Source organism: Epinephelus lanceolatus, chromosome 18, assembly GCF_041903045.1.
Source record: "Epinephelus lanceolatus isolate andai-2023 chromosome 18, ASM4190304v1, whole genome shotgun sequence".
Classification (NCBI taxonomy): Eukaryota; Metazoa; Chordata; class Actinopteri; order Perciformes; family Serranidae; genus Epinephelus; species Epinephelus lanceolatus.
Genome location: NC_135751.1, coordinates 13481035 through 13507225, shown reverse-complemented (window position 1 = coordinate 13507225; position 26191 = coordinate 13481035). Strand labels below are relative to the sequence as shown.

Sequence of the window (26191 nt, the reverse complement as noted above, 5' to 3'; positions counted from 1 at the left end):
ATGCTGTTTAGGCCTAGTGCTAATCTCCACATGAATCAGACAGGCATCTTTGATGTCCATACATATACTTGTTAAAGTGAACTAAATGCACACTCAAAAACGTAGATGTAAATGTAACAAAGGTTACACGTACAGAATCCCTCTTTGTTTGGGGCTTTGGCATGGACCCAGAAAGTTCCTAATAATATGTAAGCTGCTGACTGCAGGGTTTATCAGTTCCAGAGTTGAGGTTTCATTAGCAGCTCTTAGGCTAACACCATTAAGCTAACTGATGAAATATTTTAGACCCAAAGTGAGATACTGCATCACAAGAGGATTTTCTTTATCTACATGACATGAACTACACTGACAAATATCCACTGACCACAGCACTATAGCTAATAGTATCATCCAAAATAGACACAGCCTATTTATGCCATTGACTTATTGAGGTGTTATGGCTAACGTCTTGCCTACTTACACATCCAGAGACACAGGGCATAGGATGTCATGTGAGCATTCCATTGACGTTTTATTTATAGCCACCTGACTCATGTAAGTGCAATACTCACTCTCCTTTAAGCTCTGGTACAGCTTTTCTGTGTTTCATTTCTCAAGTTATATGGGGATGTGGCTCGTAACCATCCGCGACAAGTTCAGACCAGGAAACCAAAACAGTAAAAGTGGTCTAAAGCTGTGTTGGGATGCAGTTCCAGACTCTCTCAAGCCTGGAGATGTTAAGAGCATTCCCACCAAAAAACTACATATGGATGGACTTCCAGTGTACAAAGATTAATCAAGAGTTCGTCATACTAGAAATTCACTTTTTTGCTGAGAGTTTAGTGAGAAGAATATTACCCTCCGACATGAGAGTGGTATCAATCCTCTCAAGTCACTCCCAGCAAGAAAACAAATAAACACATTTCCCAAAATGTCAAACTATTACTCTAAGGATCTCTTGAGAAAACAGTGACTTGACTCGCATTGAGAAACAACACCAAAAATATTACTTTCATTTTTTTTTATTTACTCAAGCCTGACAGGAGATGCACGTTAAAGGGGCAGTTCATCCCCAGATAAATTGCTCTTTCTCAATCTAGATTGTTTTGGTGTGAGTTGCCGAGTGTAGATATTGGCTGTAGAGATGTCTGCCCTCTCTCGAACATAGTACAACTAGATGGCCCAGGACTTGTAGTGCTCAAAAAGAAAAACATTTGAAAAACTCAACAGCAATGTCTCTTTCTAGAAATCATAATCTAGTTACTCAACAATCCACAGACTCTGTTGTGAGAAGTTTCATTTAGGAACCATTTTGTTTTTACTGAGCTACGCCTGCCAGCTGTATCACCATGCAGAGGAAGGCGCGCATCTACTGAGCTGGCTAATGTTACAGCTCAGTCATTAAAGTTTACATCTCATGCTGTCACAAGCATGAGCCTCTCATCCATGAGTAGATGCACGCTTCCTACGGTGACACAGTTGCTGGATGAAAATAGTTCCTACATGAAACTGCTCACAACAAGGTCTGTGGATTATCTTTGGTAACCAGGTCATGATTTCTAGAAAGAGACATCACTGTTGAGTTTGTCAAATATATTTTTGGCGCTTTGAGCACCACAAGCCGAGTTCCATCTAATTACATTATATTTGAGAGAAGGCAGTGATTTCTATGGCTGATATCTCAAATACTTGGCAACTCACACCAAAAAAATCTAGATTGATAAATAGCACTTCAGGTAAGAGGAAAAATGTGTGTTTTTGATTTTGGAGTGAACTGTTCCTTTAACATCAGGCGTAAAGAGGGTCCTATCATCCTCAGAGACAGATCAGCACCCAGGCCAGTTCCAAGTGTCTTCAGATGAGTTTGTAAAATGGCCATGTCCTAACATGAGTGTAAGGTCTCTATATATGTTTGTATTCAATGTCTGCAGGTATGAATATGTGTGTGTTTGTGAGTGAGTCTAAGGTGTCGCCAGGTATGTATGTCTTGGTGAGTATGTAGGAGGTTTGCATGTCCGTCTATGTCTGTCTGCATTATTTTTTTCTGTCTGTATAATGTTGTCTTTTTGCGTGGGTTCATTTCTCATTGGTATCTGTATGTGTGAGTGTGTGCGTTAGTGCATGTTGTGTTGCCTTTTCCTGATATGCTGCTCTTTCCTGCCCCCCCTCTAGTGTTGAGTGTTGGCGAGGGTGGGTACTGGGAGGGGACGGTCAGGGGTCGCACAGGCTGGTTCCCCTCTGACTGTGTGGAGGAAGTGATGCTTCGAAGCCAAGAGAACCGATCAGGTGATCACCATTAGTCATGTCCACTCTCACACACAGTACATTTGCAGTACATTTAGCATTACAAGCATCAGGTCTGTATAAACAAAATAATAGAATTTTACTTATTGATTAATCTATCAATTATTACCTTGATTGATTGATTGTTTCCAGTGATAAAATTGCTAAAAAATAATTAAAATGCCCATCACAACTTCTCCAAGTCCAGATCTTCAAATTTCTTGTTTTGTGCCACCCACAATCAAAAACACAGAGCTGTTTAATTTATGATGACATAAAATAAAGGGAAAAAAGGCCAAATCCTAACATGTGAGACAATAAAACAAGCTAATATTTGGATTTTTTTGACAAATGTTTCAAGCTATTAATCCATTAATTTTGTGAAGTGACTTTATATTAGTCAAGTGAGTCTTTGTTTAAGCAGTCCCTCCAGGATTTTGTGGGCATTTTTTGTGATTGTTGCAGCCTATAACAGATTTGAAACAGCTTTCCGAAAAAATTGCAGGGACTACTGAATACTGCAAAAATAGTTGCGATGCTATGATCGATTGGGAGCATATTATTATGAGCTCCCAGTGTCTCTCACAGAATTAGAATCTATTTGTAATGGTTCGGTGGCAGCGCTGAAAGACTGTCCCTGTGAAACACTCTCCTCCTGCCCAGATAGCATGAGCTAACACAGCACAATGTGACCTCATCGCTACTCATCATATTTTGCCACTTTGGCGGCAGCTAACATCGACCATCGTTAATGTCACATTGACAGCAAAACGGCTCAACTGTCATTAAACTTGTTAATAACCATTGGGTAGTGTTAGCTGTGTGATTTTAACAGACCTGTCACTGTGTGTCTGTGACTCCAGGCACAGAGCTCAGATCCTGCACCAGCAGCCTCATGATAAACAGGGCTGAGCTAATCGATACACTCTGCGCAGCTCTATAATGAAATGAGACTTTATCCCTTTTAAATAGTCAAATTTGTGCAAAGTTGCAGTGATTTGACAAAATTGCAAGGTCACGCAGAATTAAAGATGATTTGTGTATTGTGACTTTTGAGTTAATAGTTGCGATCACAACATTGCAAAACCCTAAAGGGCCTAATCAATGTGCAATTTAGTCTAAGGTTTAGATTACAGGTCTGGTTTCAGTTGATTTTGATCAGTAGCTCAAATGTCTTGTAACCGAAAAAAGTCACCTGTAAAAAGAAGATATTATAATAAATTCCAGTATATTAGTAATGATAATACAGTAACTGAACAGTACGTGCTGTATAATAAGCCTTGCAAATAGATTTAATGCAGGTGCAACCATGCTGATGTCCCTGTGGTTTTGTGTTTCAGAGAGCCGTGGAGAACGAGCCAAAAGGCTGTTCCGCCATTACACTGTGGGATCCTACGACAGCTTTGACGCTCCCAGGTAAGAGTTACCTTGCCGCTAGCTGTCACTGATGTACAGCAAACTGAACACATGCCAGTTTTATCCAAAGACACAGAGGCCTGCACAGATTCTCTAAGCAGCAGGGGCAAAAAGGAAAAAGGGGCTGCGCTTCAGCTCGCAGGGTTAGGGGTTGGGTTCATTTAGGGTAAGGTCACACCAGAGTCGTACTTCACCTGCCAGAGGAGCTGAACACAAGGGCGCTTCGGGCCACTTGGGTTGACAAAAGAGGCATTTGGATGCTTCAGTGCCTGTGTGGTGTGACATTAGGACCTGAATGAAGCATGAAAGTATGCCATTATGACACCGACACATCCTGGTTACATAAAGGTTAAGAGAAGGGCAGCTTGACATTCAGATTATTGCTCCACCTGAGAGTCAGTAAGAACTACCACTGTTTTCTATCATCAGCCACAGAGCAGCTCTGCTGAGGCAAGAAGGGGTTCAGTGCCTTTGCTAAAGAGCATGATGTATCTTGTCCATCCGCCCAGTGGGTAATCCAAATCAAACTGACAACCTTTTCATCACGACCCCTGCTGCTCCAATGTTTTGACACACAGCACATGTTGAGAGTGGATTTGTTTGTATGCTAACATACTGTATACATCTACCCAGATAAGATGATTCATGTGGTGAATGATTCATACGTTCCAGCGGTACTTTGATTTGTGTGATGTGATGTGTTGCAAGTGATTCATGCGGTGGGATGACGATGTGTGAGGGTTCACTGCCTCAGGTCGTGAAGCTGATCCGCCTGCTTTCATGCTGGAGTCATCCTCGAGGCACAGGTTTACCAGCCATGTTTTGACTAGCTGGTTTTGCGGAGTTTAACCTGGGCAGACAGGCAGATTTTTTTGTCATATCAGGATTTTAGAGTAACTTCCTTCTCTTGTATGTCAGTCTTTTGGCTCTTGAGGTGCAAAGCTGCATTGCCGGGCTGCAATTTTTAGGTGGGCTGAACTTGGCGGTGATTGTGAAGGTGTTTTCAGACCACTCTGATGACTAAGTCTGTAGTTTCTTTGTGTCGACTGACTGTTATATAATCATTACTGTCCTTGATGACCAAACTATCTGAACTGAAGCATATGTAATGTGCCATGGGACTAACTGTAAATAATCTTAAAACAGCAGCTAAGATCTTTAACTTTTGATAGAAGGTCATTCTTGCACCTACTGCAACTTCATCAGCATGAAAACATTTGCAGAAAATCATTCCTATTCAGCTTTTTCAGCATACACCAGAAACTTCTCTGGATTCTCTGTGGAGGTGATCTGTTGACACATGAGTGGGGAAAACTCTCCTGTATTGACTTTGGGAGTGTGACTTCTCCTCATTAACGCAGCCTAACATAATGTCATTCCCTTTAATGCCTTGCATCTGCATCATGGCGAGCACGGCGTCGCTTTGAGGCAAACTCATTTCAGTGTCCATGACTTGGACTGAGCAAAGAGAGCATTATTTACATAGAAATAAAGCCATTATCAATCGCATGTATTATTTACACGAAATCCCGCCTTATGCCTCTCTTTTTCCCTCCCTTTTTTCCGTTCGCTCACTCATCATCATTCTTTATCATCCCTCAACTTCCTCTCTCAGGCTTGCATTTTTTTCTTTTCATGTTTTCCTTTCTCTTTATCTCCCTCTGTATCTGTTTCTGTCTCACAAATGCACACAGTATCATTTATTATTAACATGCTTTTCATCAACAGTGACATTTAATGTAAACAACGCACTCAGCCATGCCAACTCACACACATATGTGTGTGCACACACGCTAACACACACATCATGGATAATTAAAGCCGTGTACTGCAGTATAGAGCCTGAGACTATTTGTTTGGCCAGGCAGGCAGGCAGGCATGGCTGACTCAGAACCGCCCTCACATAGGCCTACTTTCCCAGTCTTTATCACTACATGTAATATCTCACCTATCCCTCCTTTCATCCCTCTATATTTGGCCACATCTCCTGACCATCTAAGCATCTCTCCTTCGCTTTCTATTCATCACTATATTGCTAACCCCCCTGTACTTTTTAATTTTCTTTCTATCACCCTCTCTCCCCTGTGGTGTCTCCATCTGGAGGTCAGACAGTGAAGGGCACTCTAAAGGGAGAAGAGGGTTGGAGAGAAGGATGAAGAAGTTGGATGAAGGAAGAAGGGCACTCTGTGTTTATAAATGGGTGAAAAGAGACATATGCATTGTTTTTTTGTGTATGCAAGCAACAGGGGGGCAACACAGGTTAGTAAAAAGCATGAAGGGGGATGCCCTCTGCCATGTTTTCACTTTTTTCATTCTGACTGCCAAAACAAGGCTGATATGAATATTTCAAGGCTCATACCATTATGGTTGGCTAAATTATGATACCAGTACCAATACCAGTATAGCCATTAAGTAATACTGACACCAACAAAGTACTTCATTTTATACCTTTCATTCTGGAAAACATACCGAAAATATAAATCCTCCTGCCACGCCTGTCCCTGGCACAGAGGGACAGGCGTGGCAGGAGGATTTATGTTTTCGGGTTGTCCATCCATACATCTTAAGAACACCTTGAGGGAATTTTTCAGATTTGGTACAAATGACATTTATCAACTTGGACTCGATGATGAACTGATTAGACTGTGGTAGTCAAAGGTCAAGGTCACTGCCATCTCGTCTGCCTCATTCTTGCAAACGGGATATCTTAATAACACCGAATTTTTTCAAATTTGGCACAAATGTCCAGTTGGACTCAACAATGAACTGATTAGCTTTTGGTAGTCAAAGGTCAAGGTCACTGTGACCTCACAAAACATGTTTTTGGCCATAACTCAAGAATTCTTATGCTAATTCTAACAAAATTTCACACAAATGTCTAATAGGATAAGATGATGAAGTGATGACATTTTATATCTAAAATGTCAAAGGTCAACTTCACTATGACATCATAATGTTCCGCAAAAACACTTTTCTGGCCATCATTCAACATCATATTTCAGAAACAAAAGGGGAGACATTTGGTCAGATACTGAATTGGTGACACTAGTCTTGAGTGTCCATCTTGAAACTGTGCTGATTGTCTAGATCTTCTTTGCTGCTGGGGGAAGATGTGTGTGAGGCATCCATGTTTTCATAGGCATGGATGTAAACTGTGAGTGCAACGTGACTGGCTCTTGGAGGCATACAATGGTGAAGTGGTAATCCTAGTTTATCTACCCTTCATGTGAATGGAAGTGTTCAGTTGTGCAAAATGCCAGTAGACACCACAGGTGTGCAGTATAGTCATAATTTCAAATGTTTTGGTGGCATTTCAGCATGCTGAATTGCCAACTCTTTCAGATACACTGCACTCAACTTTACCCCACCACAGACTGTAGGGGTCGTAGCTGCTATCATAGAGGGCCAGTCATGACACTTGCCGTGATTGGCTGTAAACAAAACCATACAAACTGTTATTTTTTCTAGATCTGGATACAAAAAAGACACTCTACATTTTGCCCTACATTTGATGATGCTGATTATTTTTCAGCTGTAACCAACAGCTCTATAGCTCTCTTTGTTGGTTGGTTGGTCAGTCCACAAAACTTTCCCCACCCTGACGGCACAGTTTTTGCCCTAAGAGGCTGAAATTTTGCATGGAGGTTACAAATTGTGAATTCTGGCTTGTTTTATAAAGGATGGCAGTGTTGGTCACTTGGCCCACCACTTTGGTCCAGAATGAAATGTATCAAAAACTATTTAATGGATTGCCAATGTCAAATTTTGTACAGAAATCCTAATGATATCTGTGATCCCCTGACTTTTCATCTAATGCCATCAAACCAAAACTTGTATTTCTTCTTTTGAAAGTTAGTGTCGCTTCAAGTCCTGAAGCTGGTTATAGTTTCATTGGAAGAGTTCTGTAATGGACATGACTGACAAATGCCTCGTAGTAGCCCCACATGTTGGTCTGTCCCTAATAAACAGTCATCTTATGCGCCACTCTCTGATCCTCAGTTTCTGTCCCACCCACGACCCGTTATTGACAGCTGGATAAATTTTGCAGCCTTACTTTTACAGCACGGGACAAGCCGTGATAATATAACAAGGCGTGATAACCGAAACCCAGCAGTCAGTAAGATGAACTGCTCTAAGTTGATAATGTGGTGTGGAAATTACATTAAAATGAACACAAGCAGTGAGGGGTATGATGACTTGGGAACCAGCAGTGACAAATGACAAACAAATTAAGAATTTTTATATATGTCTGCCGTACCCCTCCATGTCAAATATATTTTTAATGACCCTGCATGTTTGCCGTCATCCTACTTTACATATTTTCTCCTGTCTACTCCTCCTGTAACCACGACAGACTTTTTTGTTACCCTTAAATGGCTGTATTGATAATTCACAACTTCTTTTTTTTTTACCGTGGTAAAGATCTTCAACAGCCAAATTCTGGTCAGTCAGTCAGAAGACACACTCTAATATTTGGGCGCTCTTGAATTAGAGGTTTGATTCTCTGCGTGAACCCATTGGACCTGACCTGACCCACCAAGCTTGGTCAAGACATCAGATCACCTTGTAGTCTGTGCAATGTAATTACCACACTTAACAGTCTTTATTTGACTTTATCTTGTAATACACGTTTTAATGTTAAATTTTTTGAGGGAGGGGCAGAAAATTGAGTTTTTAATGGGGCTTGGGCCCAAAACTGCTGCTGTGCTTCAGGCTCAGGTCAGACTTGGACAGAAACTACGTGGGTTCATGTAGGTTGGGCCTAATCATTTTTAGGCCTGATCATAGCTCTGTATCAAACTTCATCACAGTGAAAATGTTTTCTACAAATCTGGCCTTTTCTGAAAGCATTTGGTTGTTAAGAAATGGTTAACCTTTGCTGTTTTAGCAGCATGTGCTAGCTTACAAAACACTTGTAACATTACTGTTCTCAAAAAAAAAAAAAGGTAAAAAAGATATGGAATGAGAGCTGATCCGATCTGTGTCATTGCCACACATGCACTGATTAAACTGTTCCCAATCTGTACATGCTGCTGCTCCTCTCCCAGCCCACATGAGACCGATTTTTGGCCAACAGCGGGTCAAATGAGGACGAGGGAGTGCGCACAGTTTGGAGGAGAGAGGCAGAGTACCCTGCTAAACACTGCTGTGGTGGGATTTTATTGTGTATTGTAAGACACATCCATTGCTGCTTGCTTGTGCATAGGCAGCATAAAGTCGTCTGATATGATTTTTCAGATTTCTCCAACATGTATGACTTCACATCACTCGACTTTTTGGTTGAAATTTGCAACAAGAGAGACAACAGCATTGAATTGTGTGTGTGTTAAGGTTTGGCCATTTTACAATAATTACACAGATGCACACACACATATACAGGACACATTAGGCAGACATGCAGATACTCATAATCACACAATCATGTGGACCTTCTGTCAACATTTGTTTGCTCTCCTGCTCAATCCCCCATCTCTCTCTCCCTCTCTCTTTCTTTAATGGCCTCTCTTCATCTCTCTCTCTCTCATCACACATGCATGCACACACAAACACACATACTGTGCACAGAATCACAGCGGTATAGCCTAACATGCAGAGAGAGAAACAAAAAGGCAGAGATGTGAGAAGAGAGGGGACAAGAGCTGTGATCGTCCTCAAATGCAGGAGGGAGGCAAGAGAGGGAGAGAGACGTAGAGAGGGAAGGAAGGAGGGAGGGAGGGCAAGTCGACGGAGGACAGCTTCGACATACGTGGAAGGAGGCTCTGACTAAGAGATGATGTGAGTGCCTATTTGAGAGAATCTCTCCCTCTCTCTCTCTCTCTCTCGTTCTCCTCCTCCTCTTCCTCTTTCCGCCACTCACCCGCCAGCTGTTTCTCTGTCCTCCTCTTCCTGTCTGCGTCGATGCGTCTCCTCCCCCCCCCCCTTCCCTTGCTCTACCCTCTCATTCATGCTTTGTTTACAGCAAATGTGAGGCAATCGTGTGTATGTCCATGTGTGTGTGTGCATGTCAGAGGTTGGAAAGAAATCAAGAAAAAAAGGGGTGGACGAGGTTAGTTAAGTGTGATTTAAAGGCACGTGGGGTCAATAACAGCAGGGGAAGGACAGCGTCAGAGGCTCCAGAAGGATCTGCACAAAGTCAGATTTATTCTTATGCCAATAGGAGCAAATCAGCTTCTGTAAGCTTTGTAATATTACATAATAATTTGACTTGTCTGTTATCCTTGTCTTCAGTCATTTAAACTTCAAGATCCTCATATCTTTCCCTGTGAATTCATTATTTCAGATAAGAATGTATACCAAAGAGTTATCTCAGTCACATCCGTTTTTATGAATGGGAAGTCATGACAGTGACAGATGGGCAGAGTGAATACTATACATATAAACCATAGGAAGGGGAGGAGTGGAGAGAATGGATGGAGGAGAAGAGGAGAATGGGGAAAGAGGAAGTGAGTGTGGTGTTGGTGGTTGTGTATGAGTTAATAGCATGAATGCATGTGTGTTTGGACTGTGTGTTTGTGCATGAAACCCCCGGCGAACAAACCCAATCACCCCTCACTCTCTCACTCTCTAAATTACCTCATTTCTCTCTCCTTTTCTTAAGCCACCTTATTCCCCCTCCCTCTCCCCCTGCTCCTCTCCTCTCTCCCTCTCTTTCTCTCTCTCTCTCTCTGTGTCGCAGTCACAATGAACCATCTCCATCTCTCTCTCTCTCTCTCCCATTCCTCCTCTCTCTCTGTCTTAAGTATGAAGGGGTTGGGAGAGCTCGGCCCTCTCCCGTTCCCTTCTTCCATCTCTCTCTCCTCCTCTTCCTCCTCTCCTCCTCCTCCTCCTCTCTCGCGGCTCGCGCTCGCTGCTGTCTCGCTGGAAGACGAGAAGGAGAAGGAGCAGGAGAAGGAGGAGGAGGAGAGGGAGGGGAGGAAATGGCGATGGGGGCATGCGGCGAGGAGGATCTCTCCCTCTCCCTCTCCCTCTCTTCTTCCTGGCCGTCGCTCGGCCCTGTGAATAGGAGCGTCTGGTTCATTTACAGGTACCTGCCATGGCTTTTTATACCCCCCCTACCCTCCACTCCCTCTCTCTCTCCCTCTCTCCCTCCAGTTGCCTGGGGAGATGGGGGGCGGAGGGAGGGATGCATGCATGTGGACATCATGGATGGCAGGGCAGGATCGATTAGATAGATTGACAGATGTTGCAGTGCATGCTTGCAGACGGATGTGTTTGATTCAGTTTGTGTCAATGTGAATGTGAGTGTGCTTGTGTATGTGTGTGTGATGTATGTGTGTGAAGACGGACAAGAGCTGCTGCTGCACAGCCCGGTGTATGAGCAGTGCAGCCGTTGTGTGTTTCGCTGTATGAACATGTGAGTGTGGCGTTCTCTCTGCTTTGAATCGCTCTCTGAACAAACGTCCTCTAGCAATGCTGCACCGGCACAAGTGATGCTTGCTGCTTTTACTGATGTGCAGATTGACTGCGTGTTTTGTGTGAATGCATGCCTATGTTTGTGTGTGTTTGTGTGCATGGAAGGTGTGTTTGCTATTGTCCATCAAAAACACAAAGGTATGGCAGGGTCATTTCTCTTCCTCTGTTGGCCGGTTGATTGTATGTGTTCTTGTGTCCTGCGTAATGTGTGGCGTTTATGTTTACCAGTGTGTGTGTGTGTGTGTGTGTGTGTGTGTGAGACAGAGAGAGAGTGAGAGGGAGGGAGGGACACTGCCGACAAATTGGAAACAGCGCATGGTGAGGGAGTTTTAACGATGCAGCATGCATGACAAGTTCCAGCTTCTTTCTGACACCTCTATGGAAACCTGCGTGGCCAAACCTGTTTAATGTCTTGGCTTCTTACGTATGCAGTATGAGACTTACTGTATGCTTTGCTGGATTGTCCAGCTCAGTCTCTTGCATCTAAGCTACTCATGACAACACTGGGTCACTAATACTCAGGAAGCAACACTGAGTGGCACTATCACTGGGACCCAGTTCAGTGGCTGGATCCAGTCCACAGAGGTGGACCTGAGGAGCTGAACTTGCTCTTCTCTCTTAATGAGATCAATAAGAGCAAAACTAATGGTGTGTTTAGGTGTCAACTTACAAAGAGAACAAGTTTCAAAGGTTGTCACCAGTAAATTTCTCTCAAACATCCAACAAAGCAATACACTGGTATAGGTTTAATGATGCCCAAAGTTGTATTACAAGTTGCCAGGCAAATAACGTTAACATTCAGATTTTGTTTTCTGTAATACCTTGTGACATGAGCATGCTGCTAACAAGAACAGACCATCCCTATTACGGACTACTAAGGAGCCCGCTGCATGCTTTGATTGGCTTATACTCGTCATGTTGACGCGTCAAGGTTGGAAGTGGTTAGGTTTAGGGCAAAAAGGTCATGGTTGGGGCTAGTACCAGACAGTCTCAGATATTCTCTGTGATTAAGGTTGTAAATTTATGAGAAAAAACTCACAAATGTCCTGCCAGAAAGTCAGTGACATAGAATAGAGAGTGACACAGTCCATGGAAGGAGTAGAATGTGGTGGATGATTAGGGCAAGCACAGGACTTTCACACAGGAGACTGGGGTTTAAGCCCTGTGTGTGTGTCAGCATTGGCTTATTGTTGTAAGACTTAGCTGACTTATTACTTTCAGTTTTGGGCTGTATAAAGCTATATTTCGATGTTGCTAGGACACCCAGGAATTTAGCCCTGGTTTAGATAGCAACTATTCCATGCCTGGTGTAAATAGCATCGTTGCTATGAATGCTTGGGTGCTAACAGCATCTACCATGATGCTATATTCACCCAGGTGTGAATAGCCACATTGGCTACTTTATTGCAGGTGTCAATAGAGTTGTTGGCTACGAATACCCTGCTACTAATGGCATCTTCCTTTTGTTTTTGTTTGAGCATGTAATACTGTATATGTAATACACTCTGATGACTATCTGAATGCAACACATGCCAAATATGATCCGGTCATATAATATTTCCTGACTTTATAAGTTAAAAAGATTGCCTTCACACTCAGTTAGACAGCTGACCAGTGCACAGCCGATTTAGCGACAATGGGGGCTTCTGAGGATGCACACAGGCAAATGAAGGCTGCATGTCTTCGCTTGATTCGATGGGCATTCAATCCAGAAATTATGTGGACTTCAGAAGATCCAGCCACTGAACTGGGACACAGCTCACGTCACATAAAGGTGATGACATCCTTGGAGACAGCAAAGCCTGAGTTAGTTGCTGGCGCTGGTTGGATGGGAATCCAGGGAATATTGCTTTGTATGTGGACACACAGGCACAGACAGACACTGTGAGTGAATATGGATATGTAGTACAGCATAAACATGACAGATATGATCTGACACATCTTACAAAGACCAATATTCATAACACAGGCACCTGTGGTTGCCAAAATTAATTTGTTCATATCGCGAATGACTTGGCTTTGCAAGTGTCACTTTGTTCTCGCTGATTGTTGGCTGTGGAAAAGGCTCTGGTTGCATCTATGCAGGGGTCCTCAAATTTTTCATCAGGCACTCTGCATTTTCTGCTGCTTTGGTATCACCTCTCATAGTGGTTTGTTGTTCTGATGAGTTCATATTGCTGACCAGGCACTTGAAATGAAAAAACAAAACAAAACAAAACAAAACAAAAACAGTCAGGATGACGACTTCAGAGTTTATCATTTACCCCAGAGATGGATGTAGTAGTTCTTCAGGTGTTTTGTTTAAGGCATTTAATCAGGCTACACCTCAAATAAAGGTTGTTTAAAACTAGGAAACTTCATAACTTCATATTGGAGTAGTAATCCATTACATGTACAGTGATATTAAAGTTAGGTTTTCTGAGCTGCTATGTTCACTGCCTGCACACATGCTGAACTTTCATTGAGCAACTTGTTGCTTGTGTTGCCTGCAGAGACAGGGCAGACTAACAGCTGCAGGGAGAATGCGACGTGTGTGTTTACAGCACTTTGTACCTAATTCCCATGTACTTGCACTGCAGTCATGCCTTGAAATTTGTGTGAATGTGTTTGTACGTACAGTCTCTGCTCATGTATTCACTTGGTTCCTCAGAGCGTTTGAGGTCTGGGCTGGGCAACAGAGATGGACAGAAGAGGACAAGAATAACAAAGAGGCCGAGCCTTGGCAGAGACAGAGAGGCTCTCACAGCCTGTGGAGAGCATCATACACTCAATAGACTGAGTGAAAAAGATCATGAGGGGGAAATGTGATTAGAGAAAAATGAGTACAAGTTTGAAGAACAAGTGAAGGCAGCCGGTGTGATGAGTGGTACGGAGTAGGCGGGGCCATCAGGATAGAAAAATGTAAAGAGGAAAAAAGCCAGTGAAGAGAGAAAGAGAGGGATGAACAGATGGAGTGGGCTGGGACTATTTTGGTGCACGATGGGATTATCAGCGTGTGGTTACAGTATGTTACAGCTGACACGGTATATATACCCTTCTGACTCACTGACTGACTGAACGGTTGTTTAGAGGTTCTTTCCATTCATAACAAGACAGGAGTCCATTAGAGGTCAGCGGCCCTGAGAGGGGGTGCTGTTTCTTACACCAAACTGGTCTAAATTGAACTTAAACCAACCGTGTGTGACGTGTCTCATCTCTCATGCTATTAGGATAAGAAAAGTCTCTTGTCGTGGGCACAGAAAACACAACAAAATATTTTTGAACACCTTCTCAAGCATTTAATGGTAGCTTTTATGTTTGTTTTTAAATGTAGCATAAGCCAGTCAAAATGTGTGAATTGAAATACTGTAATTCAATCTTTTCTGCCTTACTTATCTTGTAGAGTTGCATACACTGATGGAAGAGGTACAGTGTAAAAATATTCCATTGCAAGTCCTGTATTCAAAGTCTGGTATGCTGAGGTGACGGCTAGCAGCTAAAGGTGCATGGCTGCACCTCCATGTTGAGAGCTGTGTGCAGGCAATCCTGAATCATAGATATGCTCTGAACATCTGTAGGATAGATAGATAGATAGATAGATAAACAGTAAAATACAGGTAGGCATACATGATCTTTCAGCCTGCTTGGTTCAGGGGGATGGCACCCTATACCACCCTATATAAGTTAAAAGCATTATTAGCAAATCAGCAAATGAAATAAATAATCAAAAGTAAAAACACTCATTCTGCAGGAAAATGGCTCCTGCAACCAATATCTTATTATGTGACATTATTGGATTGTTATTACTGAACCAGGCTTGGGCAGGCTGTGAATCAGGAGTTAGAGCAGGTCATCCACTAATCAGAAGATTGGCGGTTTGAGCCCTGACTACTCCAGTCTGCATGTCAGAGTGTCCTTGGGCAAGATATTGAACCCTACATTGTGAGTGCGTAGGCAGCCATCAGTGTGAGAGTATTAAACTGATTTAACTGAGTAGCAGGTAGCACCCTGTGTGGTAGCCTCAGCCACTAGTGCATGAATGGGTGAATGTGAGGTCGGTAAAAGCGCTTTAAGCAGCCATAACCATTTTTGCATAAATATTATTTTAAAGTTGTAGCTGGTTGAGAGTTTTAACCACTTTATATACAGTTAGATAGTTAAACCTAGTGGTTAGTTTCCTTCAAGGGGCTACAAGATACATCTGAGGGATAAAATCAATGGAAAGTTTTACTACACAAATTTGCATTTGACTTTTATCTAATCTTTTTTTTTTTTGATTGTTGGATACATTTACCTATATAAACTTTGGATGGTTATTTAACTAAAAGCATCCAAGAAGTTTAGAGGTGAATGTCCCTTTGGTATCAACACACAGACATCTGAAACATGATAAGAGGCCTTAACCAGACACTTCTTTGTGAAAGTGGTCCCAAGCCAAATTTGTTTGGAACCACGGGTTTAATCCTAAACAATACATTGTATTTTATAATCTTTTTAACATAAAATCTTAATCCCAGCAGTGAATTACAACTATAGCTGCAATTATTTCCATCTTAAATTCAGCTGAGCAAAGAGATGGCATAACATGGAAATACTCTAGTACCCTAAAATTGTGCTTGAGTACAATTATCGATTAAATATTTTTAGTAACATTTAACCAGCAGTTGCATATTGCCCAGAAAGTCTACTACACTGTACAGACTCCATGTGTGAGCATACAGTGCCTGTTCTCTGCTGTCACTGACTACTCGCGTACCAGCACATGGCTTGGCTCTGGTGTGGACCTACCCAACCAAGTTTCCCTGCGTCCAAATCTAGCTGTTGCTTAGGCAACAAGCAGCGCCATCATACTGTATATAGCATCTCTTCTTCAGTGAGGTTCTGCTAGAAACAAGCTCTGGGCTCACTGTCAAAAACATACAGCAAAGTGAAGCATAGCAAAACACTGTTTAAGTCACCACTGTACTGTTGGGAATGTGGCATAAATCACAGTTGGTGTTGGTTGGAGTTTGACTGATGTAGAATTTTAAAGACTGATAGCAGTGGTTTTAAATTGGAATTGCAGTATTTTTAAAATCAATATTCAGTTTTTACATTTGACCACTCTGAAGTATTTATAGTTTTTATTTCAGACAACAACAGTTTTCACTTCAACAAAGATGGGACACTTTACATTACTGCTACTGCTATTAATATGACTGCTACTATTTCTGATAAAAAATAATAGATTACTATTAAACAGTAACATATTAAATGGTACATAGAATATCTGTGAAATCAGGCTTCCAATTGTCACCACAACCTTAATCTATTGTTGTAAAGATGAGTTCTACACTAAAAATGTAAATGAAATTAACTCTATCATCTTCATTGTATTAGAGTTGGATGATAATCACCTATTTTGGAGTTTAATAGACAAATAGTATGTCATTACAGTACCCTTTTATAAACTTTATTGTCAAATATTTTAACAATGTATAAATAACAGAAGGTAAAGGGGAAATATTAGGAGCAGTAATATGAACAGGAGTTCACAATGTATTGTCATTTGAAGATAAGTCATTGACAAAAAAACCCTGAATATGAATGTAATAAAGGATAAACGTATATGAGTAAGTATATGCACGTATATGTAAATAACCACATGTATATGTAAATAACCACATGTACACACAGGGGATCCAGTTTTAATCCAGTGCTGTTGAGATGAGTTTGTGCTTAGTACTGGTGGTGATGTCATCAGAGAGGGATACAGGAAGTAGGAAGCAGACAGCAGTGGAGATCAGTGGTGTAGCTGGGGAAGGGAAAAGTAGCATCAGCAGGAAACATATTTTGATTTATGGATTTTAAAACTTGACTTTTCTCATCATCTTTATTGATTAAGGTAGCAGTTGAATGCAGGTGTGCAAGGATGTGCAGTACATGTCCTCCTTGTCTTCTGTCTTTCATTTCGATCTTGTGTTTTTTCTAACTCTCTCTTGTTGTGCATTCTCTGTCTCCTATCTGCTAGTGACTATATAATAAAGGAGAAGACAGTGCTTCTGCAGAAAAAAGACAGCGAGGGTTTCGGCTTTGTGCTGAGAGGAGCCAAAGGTAAGAAATGTGAAATAAACATAAACATCCTGCCTTGAAACCACACTTATTGATGTAGATATGATAGTTCAAGTCATATACTGTCATCACATACAATGCTAATGCATTCTCATAATTTCATGGTGTCTCCAGCTCAGACTCCTATCGAGGAGTTCACCCCCACCCCGGCCTTCCCTGCCTTGCAGTACCTGGAGTCAGTGGACGAGGGGGGCGTCGCCTGGAGAGCCGGTCTCAGGATGGGGGATTTCCTGATAGAGGTGCTGCCATGAGTTACCACTGCATCATGGGTTGGAAGTGAAAGCACTGACAGATTTTATGTACAGGCTTCTGAACCTATACGGAAAATAAAGCAAAGATGTACAGTCCACAAATGTTGATCGGCATCTAATCTCCATAAACAGATATCTGCATATGCATGCAGAATCGGTAGGCAACAGGACAAGATGTTAATATCGGAAGCATTCTGGTTTCCGTTTGAAGTCCAAGTAGTATAGAACAGTCCATGTGAAGATGCAGAACGCCTTGGCTGGAATGCAGTCTCTGAACCCATCGGCTACTGTGCAGCGTTTTAGCTTTGCATTGCTTTTTCTGTATTTATATGCATTCATATGCATATATACAGTCAGGTCCATAATTATTTGGACAATGATACAGTTGTCATCATTTTGGCTCTGTACACCACCACAATGGGTTTTAAATTAAACAATGAATACCTGCTTAAAGTGCAGACTCTCAGCTTTCATTTAAGGCTTTTTTCAAAAATGTAGTATGAACCGTGTAGGAATGACAAGCATTTCTTCACACAGTCCCCCGACCTTAAGGGCTCATAAGTATTTGGACAAACTAACATAATCATCAATTAAACAGTCAGTTTTAATACTTGGTTGCAAATCCTTTACAGTCAATGACTGCCTGACGTGTTGGACACATAGGCATCACCAGATGCTGGGCTTCTTCCCTGGTGATGCTCTGCCAGCCCTTTACTACAGCCGTCTGCACTTCCTGCTTGTGTTTTGGGTGTTTTGCCCTCAGTTTTGGCTTCAGCAAGAGAAACGCATTCTCAATTGGATTCAGGTCAGATGATATGACTTGGCCATTGCAGAACATTCCACTTCTTTGCCTTAAAAATGTCTTTGGTTGCTTTTGCAATATGCTTCAGGTCATTGTCCAACTGCACTGTGAAGCATCATCCAATGAGTTTTGAAGCATTTAGTTGAATCTGAGCAGATGATGTAGCCCCAAACACTTCAGCTTTCATCCTGCTGCTCTTGTAAGCAGTCACATCATCAATAAATACAAGAGAACCAGTTCCACTGGCAGCCATACATGGCCATGACATAACAGTACCTCCACCATGCTTCACTGATGAGGTGGTGTGCTTTGGATCATGAGCAGTTCCTTCCCTTCTTCCTTCTCTTGTCTTCCCATCATTCTGGTAGTTGATCGTTGTTTTATCTGTCCATAGTATGCTGTTCCACAACTGTACAGGCTTTTTAGATGGTTTTTGACAAACTCTAATCTGGCCTTCCATTTTTAAGGCTAACCAATGGTTTGCATCTTGTGATAAACCCTCTGTATTTATTCTAGTGAAGTCTTGTCTTGCTTACAAGAGCAGCAGGATGAAAGCTGAAGTGTTTGGGGCACCATTATCTGCTCAGATTCAACCAAATGCTTCAAAACTCATTGGACGATGCTTCACAGTGCAGTTGGACATTGACCTGAAGCATATTGCAAAAGCAACCAAAGACATTTTTAAGGCAAAGAAGTGGAATGTTCTGCAATGGTCAAGTCATATCATCTGACCTGAATCCAATTGAGCATGCGTTTCTCTTGCTGAAGCCAAAACTGAGGGCAAAACACCCAAAACACAAGCAGGAAGTGCAGACGGCTGCAGTAAAGGGCTGGCAGAGCATCACCAGGGAAGAAACCCAGCATCTGATGATGCCTATGTGTCCAACACGTCAGGCAGTCATTGACTGTAAAGGATTTGCAACCAAGTATTAAAACTGACTGTTTAATTGATGATTATGTTAGTTTGTCCAAATACTTATGAGCCCTTAAAGTTGGGGGACCGTGTGAAGAAATGCTTGTCATTCCTACACGGTTCATACTACATTTTTGAAAAAAGCCTTAAATGAAAGCTGAGAGTCTGCACTTTAAGCAGGTATTCATTGTTTAATTTAAAACCCATTGTGGTGGTGTACAGAGCCAAAATGATGACAACTGTATCATTGTCCAAATAATTATGGACCTGACTGTTTATTCAGATTAGCCGAAATGAGCAATGCACAGAAGAGAAACTCATGGCTCAGATATCTGCTGGCTACACTGGATCACCCTGAAATATTTGCTTTTGCCCCCAGTGGTTTATCATCGTCAGACTGATTTCCAATTAGTTTCAAGAATAAATTGCATCTGGATGTTAATTTTTCTGGATTCACTCCTGGATTCAGATCTGTACCAAAACAAAATATTTTGTTCTGTGGCCCAAAGCCTCACTCTCTACCAAATGCATTGAAAGGTATTTGTAGGTTTTTGAGATGTTTTTTTCTTTATTATCAAAATATTTTCCAAAATTTAACTTGTGTGTCAAGGCATGCATTGTTTCATATAAATACAAAAATATAAAAACACAACAAAACAATCATATAGAAAAAGGATGCAGTGCAGTGCCTTTTGCATTCAGTATTCGACCTGGGTACACTGAGGCCTACTTAGAAACCAAACTCTGATTTAGAAGACTGAGGGATTAGTCAAACACATATGATTTAAACATTCAGTAAGTTGTAGATCCATTGTTAATTTATATATTGTAACATTTGTTTTTATAAATAAAGTTTAGTTGACGCTAATGTTCAAGAACCCTGAACTACAAGTAATCATTTCACTCTATATTTACTGTCAGCCGATCAGTTGTCACTTCCATCTCCTTTATTGACATATTTGACACCAAACAACATAAATGTAATTGAGAAAAGATGATAAAGATAACAATAAGCTGTGTTATTAAACTCTCCGTCCCTTTCTGTCTGTGTGTGTGTCCCAGGTCAATGGTCAGAATGTGGTGAAGGTTGGTCACCGGCAGGTCGTCAACATGATCCGGCAAGGTGGCAACAGCCTCATGGTTAAGGTTGTCATGGTAACTCGCAACCCTGACATGGACGAGGGTACGAGGAAGAAAAGTAAGAGTCTATCTGCTGCACCCTAGGGTGCTACTGAAGGTGAATTCTGGTGGTAACTGAACCGAACAGCTTGACTGACCACTGCTGCCTTTGTTTGTTCTTTCCCCTCCAGTCCCCCAGCAGAGTAAGAGGCTGAGCACTCCGGCTATCGCCCTACGATCCAAATCCATGACTTCAGAACTGGAGGAGATGGGTGAGAAGTTGACTTGGATAAACTTTTGGGGTTGAAAAGAGAAGGATTACAAAGAATGAAGAAACAGACAGACGAGGAGATGTAGAGAAATAAGAAGAGTGTTTTAAAGCTGAAGAGCACGAAAAAAAAACGTTACTGGGAAAAATAGATTGAGATGATGAGGGATGATAGAAACAGTGTGAAACCAGAGTGTTTGGGGGTTGCTAAAGATGCTGAAAGTGTGAAGGGGAGTTGATGGAGGGCTAAATTTAGACAGTAAGAAAGTAGAGAGGGAGATAGTGTAGGTACAGACAGAATGGAGAGAGAAAGAAAAAAGAAGATTGGCTACCGCCATGGATGACGGTCTCAATGCATTTCACTGTTCTTTCAGAGGTTCCACACTGTCACTACCAGCACCCCCACTACAGGTAACCCCACCCGGAGAAGTGTCGCCATCCACCCTGTGATCCCTCTCTCACTGCCCGCCTCTTTTACCTCTTACCCCCCTGCACCCCCTACTGCTCCCTGGCCCGCCCACAGCTTTAACCCCAGCGCCCACAGAGCAGTCTACCAGCCCCTCTGCTCAGCACACACACACACACACAGAGACACTCAGCAAGTATTTGTTGCCAAGGTAACACTGCAGGGGAATGGGCGTCACCTGAGAAGTTTTCCGGGTGCCACAAACATCATGGCTAAGTGTCTGGTCTTCATGTATTAGTGAGCAAGTTGCAAAATATGTCTTTTTATTACTATTATTTTTGCCGAGATCTTTTGTTGAAAACATCTTTGATTCATTTGGAAGAAATCACACCCAGGATAAAATTACTGAGATGAGTAATTTTTTGAGAAAAAAGCAACTTTGTTCCAGGTCTGTTGCTATGGTAACAGCATTATGTGTGGCTATGCTTATGCCATCTCTATTTGAGGCAAAATAGTGGGAGGAGAGTGCATGGTGAGGGTCAACACCCCCATTTGCAGATCAGAATGTTGTTTTATTGGTGATTGGCTTATATTTTCTAAACATTTATGGTGTTTTCCGTTGCTATAGCTGCTGTCTGTTCTGAGAATGCTCAGCGAGCAATTGATGATGTATGAAGGCTGATGACATATGGAGCTGGAGGGGAGGGGAATCTGCAGGGCTTCATCAGCTGGTCTTATATCTGGATTCAGTACTTCATCTTACAAACGACGGTTTAAACTTGCCCAAACCGGTAAACAACAGCACCTACAATGAGTCCTGCCCTGCTGCTGTAAGCCAGGATCTAACTTAGTTTATCCTGAATGTAGACGTTAGCCCCTTGCTTTATTCCTCCCCCATCTCTTCCCCTCACCTGCCTCCTCTCTGTGGTGTGACCTCACCTGACCAGCACAAAGCATGAGCGCCCAGTTTGAAACACAGGTGCCAGATCCCTGAACCCCTGACCCACCTCCCTACTGCCATTCAGTGCTCACTATATACACTATTATCTTACTACTAGCACTTTCTGTATGCAGTGATACTGTATTCATTATCTCAATACATAGAGTATCACTCCAACAAACTTAAAGGGAGAGTTCACCCCAAAATCAAAAATCCTTTTTTTTCCTTTTACCTGCAGTGCAGTTTGAGATACCGGCCGTAACAATCTCTGCCTTCTCTTGACTATAATGGCACTTGGCCTGTGGCTTGTAGCACCAAAAAGTAGGAACTATTTTCTCACTCCTGTATTACAACTGCCAACCACATCACCATGCAGAGGAAGTGTGCACCTACTGCTAACTCAGCTAGCACCACTGTGCTAGCTAATGTTATAGCTCAGCCAAGGAGGGGCCATTAAAGTTTACATCTTGTGCTGTCATGAGCATGAGCCTCTCATCCACGAGTGAATGCACGCTTCCTCCTGAGTAGTGACACAGTTGGCTCGTGTAGCTCAATAGAAAGGAAAATAGCTCTGCCATGAAACTGCTCACAACAAGGTCTGTGGATTATTTTGAGTCACCAGGTCATGATTTCTGGAAAGAGACATTGCTGTTGAGTTTGTCAAATGTATTTTTTGGTACTTTAAGCACCACAAGCCGAGTTCCATCTAGTTCTGTTATAATTGAGACAAGGCAGACATCTCTACGACTGGTATCTCCAACACTCAGCAACTCTCACCAAAACAATGTAGACTGATAAACAGCCCTACGGGTAAGAGGAAAACATGTATTTTTGGGTGAACTGTCCATTTAAAGGTGCTACAAATAAAACCTACATTTGATGATACGATGTTGTATCTCGACTGCTGGACTGCTTCATAGCAAAAAACATGAAGGTGCTCTTCCTCCACCGCAAATCAAGCAAAACGCTACATCCTCTGTGAAAGGAAGTCAGGGTTTTTAGAGAAAATGTGTTCATTATTTAGGAAAAAAATAGCAACAACTATGTTGCTTTTTTATAAAACTGTGTAGACTAGCCTCATCCTCATCATACCAAGGTACTGAAAGTAACTACAGTGATATACAGGTGTAAAAGTACCGCAGTACAAGTGCTGAATCAGACAGGCTCTGGTAGCTTATTGGAGATGTATTGTATCATGTGTATTTTGGCCAATAAGTAACCAAAAATTGCAGTACTGACATGCCAAACAAGGTTTTATGTCATTCAGAAACAGTGCCACCATTACATAGTTTATCCACCAGGAAACATTTACAAGCTGATTAACATTCCTCACTTAGTGTGCATCTTGGTCACAATTCTTAAATCAAATTCTCCCAAATAATCCCCAATATCGGTATCGATGTCTGCCTCAAAAATATCAGTATTGGTCGGACTATACTTTTAAATAAAAGGGTCAGTTTGATGCAATATAAACTGCATTTATCAATAAACATACTGTTCTTGAGATGCAGGTGCTTAATTTGCAGTCACACACCTAATAACTTGGATCCTCTTTGCTTTTGCCTCCTTCTGGATCAAGGTGAGAGGAGCACAGTGTGTGATGAAGCCATGTCAGCCCCTACCATATGCTTATTCTAATGCATTAGAATTCATTTAGCTGTGACGCCTATTAAACTATCTCACCTCTGTGATTGGTGCAATGTCCCAGTTCACCTAGAAGTCATGCTGCAAGATAACAAGGACATTAAAATGGAAATGATCCTGCGGTGCACTTAAGTCCACAAATTGTTGTTTTCCCGACACTAATTTCACGCGAGTGTTGTTTAAATATGTTTGGACACGTGTTTCGACAAAACTGTGGCTTATTTTTTGAAAGGATTTGTGCAGTGCAGTTGTAAGTGAGAGATGAAATGAAGACAAGTTCAAAACCCTTTCATGCTTGGTTTAACCATCGGACATTAAAATTTAATTTCTGTTTAATTAAGCTCAATAAACTACACATTATGAAATATAACGGCTTGAGCATAAGTATGGCAGATAACCCTATTCCTATTCAGTCCACACACACGAGCTCACTCACACCAATGGATGCAAACACTAAAGGGTCACCTTTAATTCCTCCTCTTTACTCCCCTGTAGACTTGTCCCTTTACTGTTCACTGGTTTAACCACTAACTCTGTCTTTTCTTTGTCCCTTTTGTCCCCTCTTCACTGCTGGCCGGATCTTAACCATTTCACAGTGGAGAGAGGTGGGAGTCTGCTTCAGACTAATTCCACATTTGTGTGTGTGTGTGTGTGTGTGTGTGTTTTCTCGTGTTTTAGAGAGTAACAACAAGAAGCATACTGTATGTGTTTGCAGCATATTTACTGTAACATAAGTGTGCATGCTTCAGCTGTCTCCAAGCGTGGGTGTGATGTACGTTCTTTTACATCGAAGATCGAAAAAAACTGGCGAGGTGACTCAGTTTGTCAGGCTCCGGGGAATATGATTAGTATTCACTGTAACAGTGCTATCGCACTTTCGCTCCTGCCAAAACTTAAGTCTCCTTTTGTCCTCCTTCCAGCTGCTACCCCTTGGAAAAAAAAATCAGGTATGCTCTGGTACACTCTCGCTTAAGGCTTTGTATTTATGTCTGTCCAAAATGACTTGGCACTCACAGCTCAGTCGCTTATTGGGCTTATTCTGAGTTTCTTTTCTTTTAGAATTCGAATCCTCACAAGTTACAGAGAAGAAGAGGACAGTCTATCAGATGGCTTTGAGTAAGGGAGCTCATGTTTGTCAGTGGATGTTTCCTGAATCTCTTCCTCTCTATCTCATCCACCTTCATCAAGTGTGTCCCTTTCCACACATTGTTTCCTTCTTTCTGTTGCTGTCCATTTTTCTGTTTCATTGCTGTATGTCCCTCTCTTTCTTTGTCTCTCTCTCTCTTTCTTTCCTTCTCTGTCTTTTTTCTCTCAGATAAACTAGATGAAATTCTTGCAGCAGCTCAGCAGACAATCAGCACCAATGAGGCGCCGGGGACACGGGGACAGGGGCCAAAAAGAGACAGGGGACGAAGTTTCTATGGCAATGAGGTGTGTCTCCTAAATCGTACTACACCATATTTATATGTGTGTGTGTGTGTGTGTGTGCACCTGCTGTGCTTTGGATCTAGAGCCTGCGCAGTGTTGATCTCCGTGGTATTGGGTTCCTGCCCATACACCCGTCCAACCATTTGCAAGCAGTGCCATTGATCACAAGCACACTGACTGGCACACAAAGCTGTCAATCATGACACCACGCCTCCATTTTCTAACATCAAATAACTAATTAAAACCAAATATATATTAAAAAAAACACTTGAGCATACATCAACATAAGAACTGACTTGAATGACAAAAAAAACAACATGGAGGGGGCGGGGTTTATAATGGGATTTATGACCTATAATGCAGCCATACGCCAGGGTGCAATTGAGATGTTTGTCCGTATTTACTATACAGTTTATGGGCAAGCTTTTTATTTAAATTTCCCCTCATTTCTACATTAACAAGTTATCTTGACTCATTTAAACCTGCATTAAAAGAATGTCCATTTATGGGCAAAATGTCTATTTATGTATCAATAAGTGATGCTGTGTTACACTGAATTTGTGAAAACAGCAAACATATTGACTTACTGATTGATTGGGGACCATTTTTAACTGTTTACAAACTCTCACAAAATTCGTGCAGTAAAGTAATTTTCAATAAAATTGGAGTCTGGCTTTGAAGAGAGCATTGATAACTTTAACTTTCAGTTCATACAACTGGATAAATGGGACTTGGGTTATACTGCACAAGTTGTGTAAGAGTTTATAAACAGATGTTTTGACATAGTTCTGCTTTTGTTAAACATGGTCCCCAGTCAGTCAGTAAATCAATATGCTTGTTGTTTTCTGTGGAGGTATGTGAGAAGGCATCACTAATTGATATACAAAGGGTTATTTTGTGGGTGAAGTATTCCTTTAAGTGATATTTTTACATTAACAATTAACCAGTCATACAAATGGGTCACAAAACCACTGAGAATTTAAACCAAACTCAGCAGCTTTATACCAATTCTAGCTTATTATTTTAGTTCTCGGGCCCGTCCATGTACAATTGATTCTCATGTTACTCTCCCCTTTCTTTCACATGCTCCTTTTTGGCATTTCAGACAAACTTCGGGGATCAGTCTGGGATGGGGATGATGTCGTCAGGCTTGGGCCTCGGCTATGACCGTGGCCAGTACACCTCAGGTCACGGCCCACCGCACGGTATGCTGCGGCAGAAATCCATCGGTGAGGCTGT

The 26191-nt window shown here is 41.8% G+C and overlaps 1 protein-coding gene across 1 annotated transcript in view; it reads left to right on the top strand.

Annotated features, from left to right (window-relative positions):
* Positions 1-26191, top strand: part of shank1 (SH3 and multiple ankyrin repeat domains 1) — a 99165-nt gene that overhangs the window by 59883 nt on the left and 13091 nt on the right. The window contains exons 14-24 of the mRNA XM_033644369.2: positions 2152-2265; positions 3603-3678; positions 17081-17163; positions 17296-17420; positions 20210-20345; positions 20458-20538; positions 24121-24129; positions 24445-24471; positions 24584-24640; positions 24840-24955; positions 26058-26181. Coding sequence (XP_033500260.2) covers positions 2152-2265; positions 3603-3678; positions 17081-17163; positions 17296-17420; positions 20210-20345; positions 20458-20538; positions 24121-24129; positions 24445-24471; positions 24584-24640; positions 24840-24955; positions 26058-26181 — 948 coding nt within the window. The remainder of the gene's footprint in view (positions 1-2151; positions 2266-3602; positions 3679-17080; positions 17164-17295; positions 17421-20209; positions 20346-20457; positions 20539-24120; positions 24130-24444; positions 24472-24583; positions 24641-24839; positions 24956-26057; positions 26182-26191) is intronic.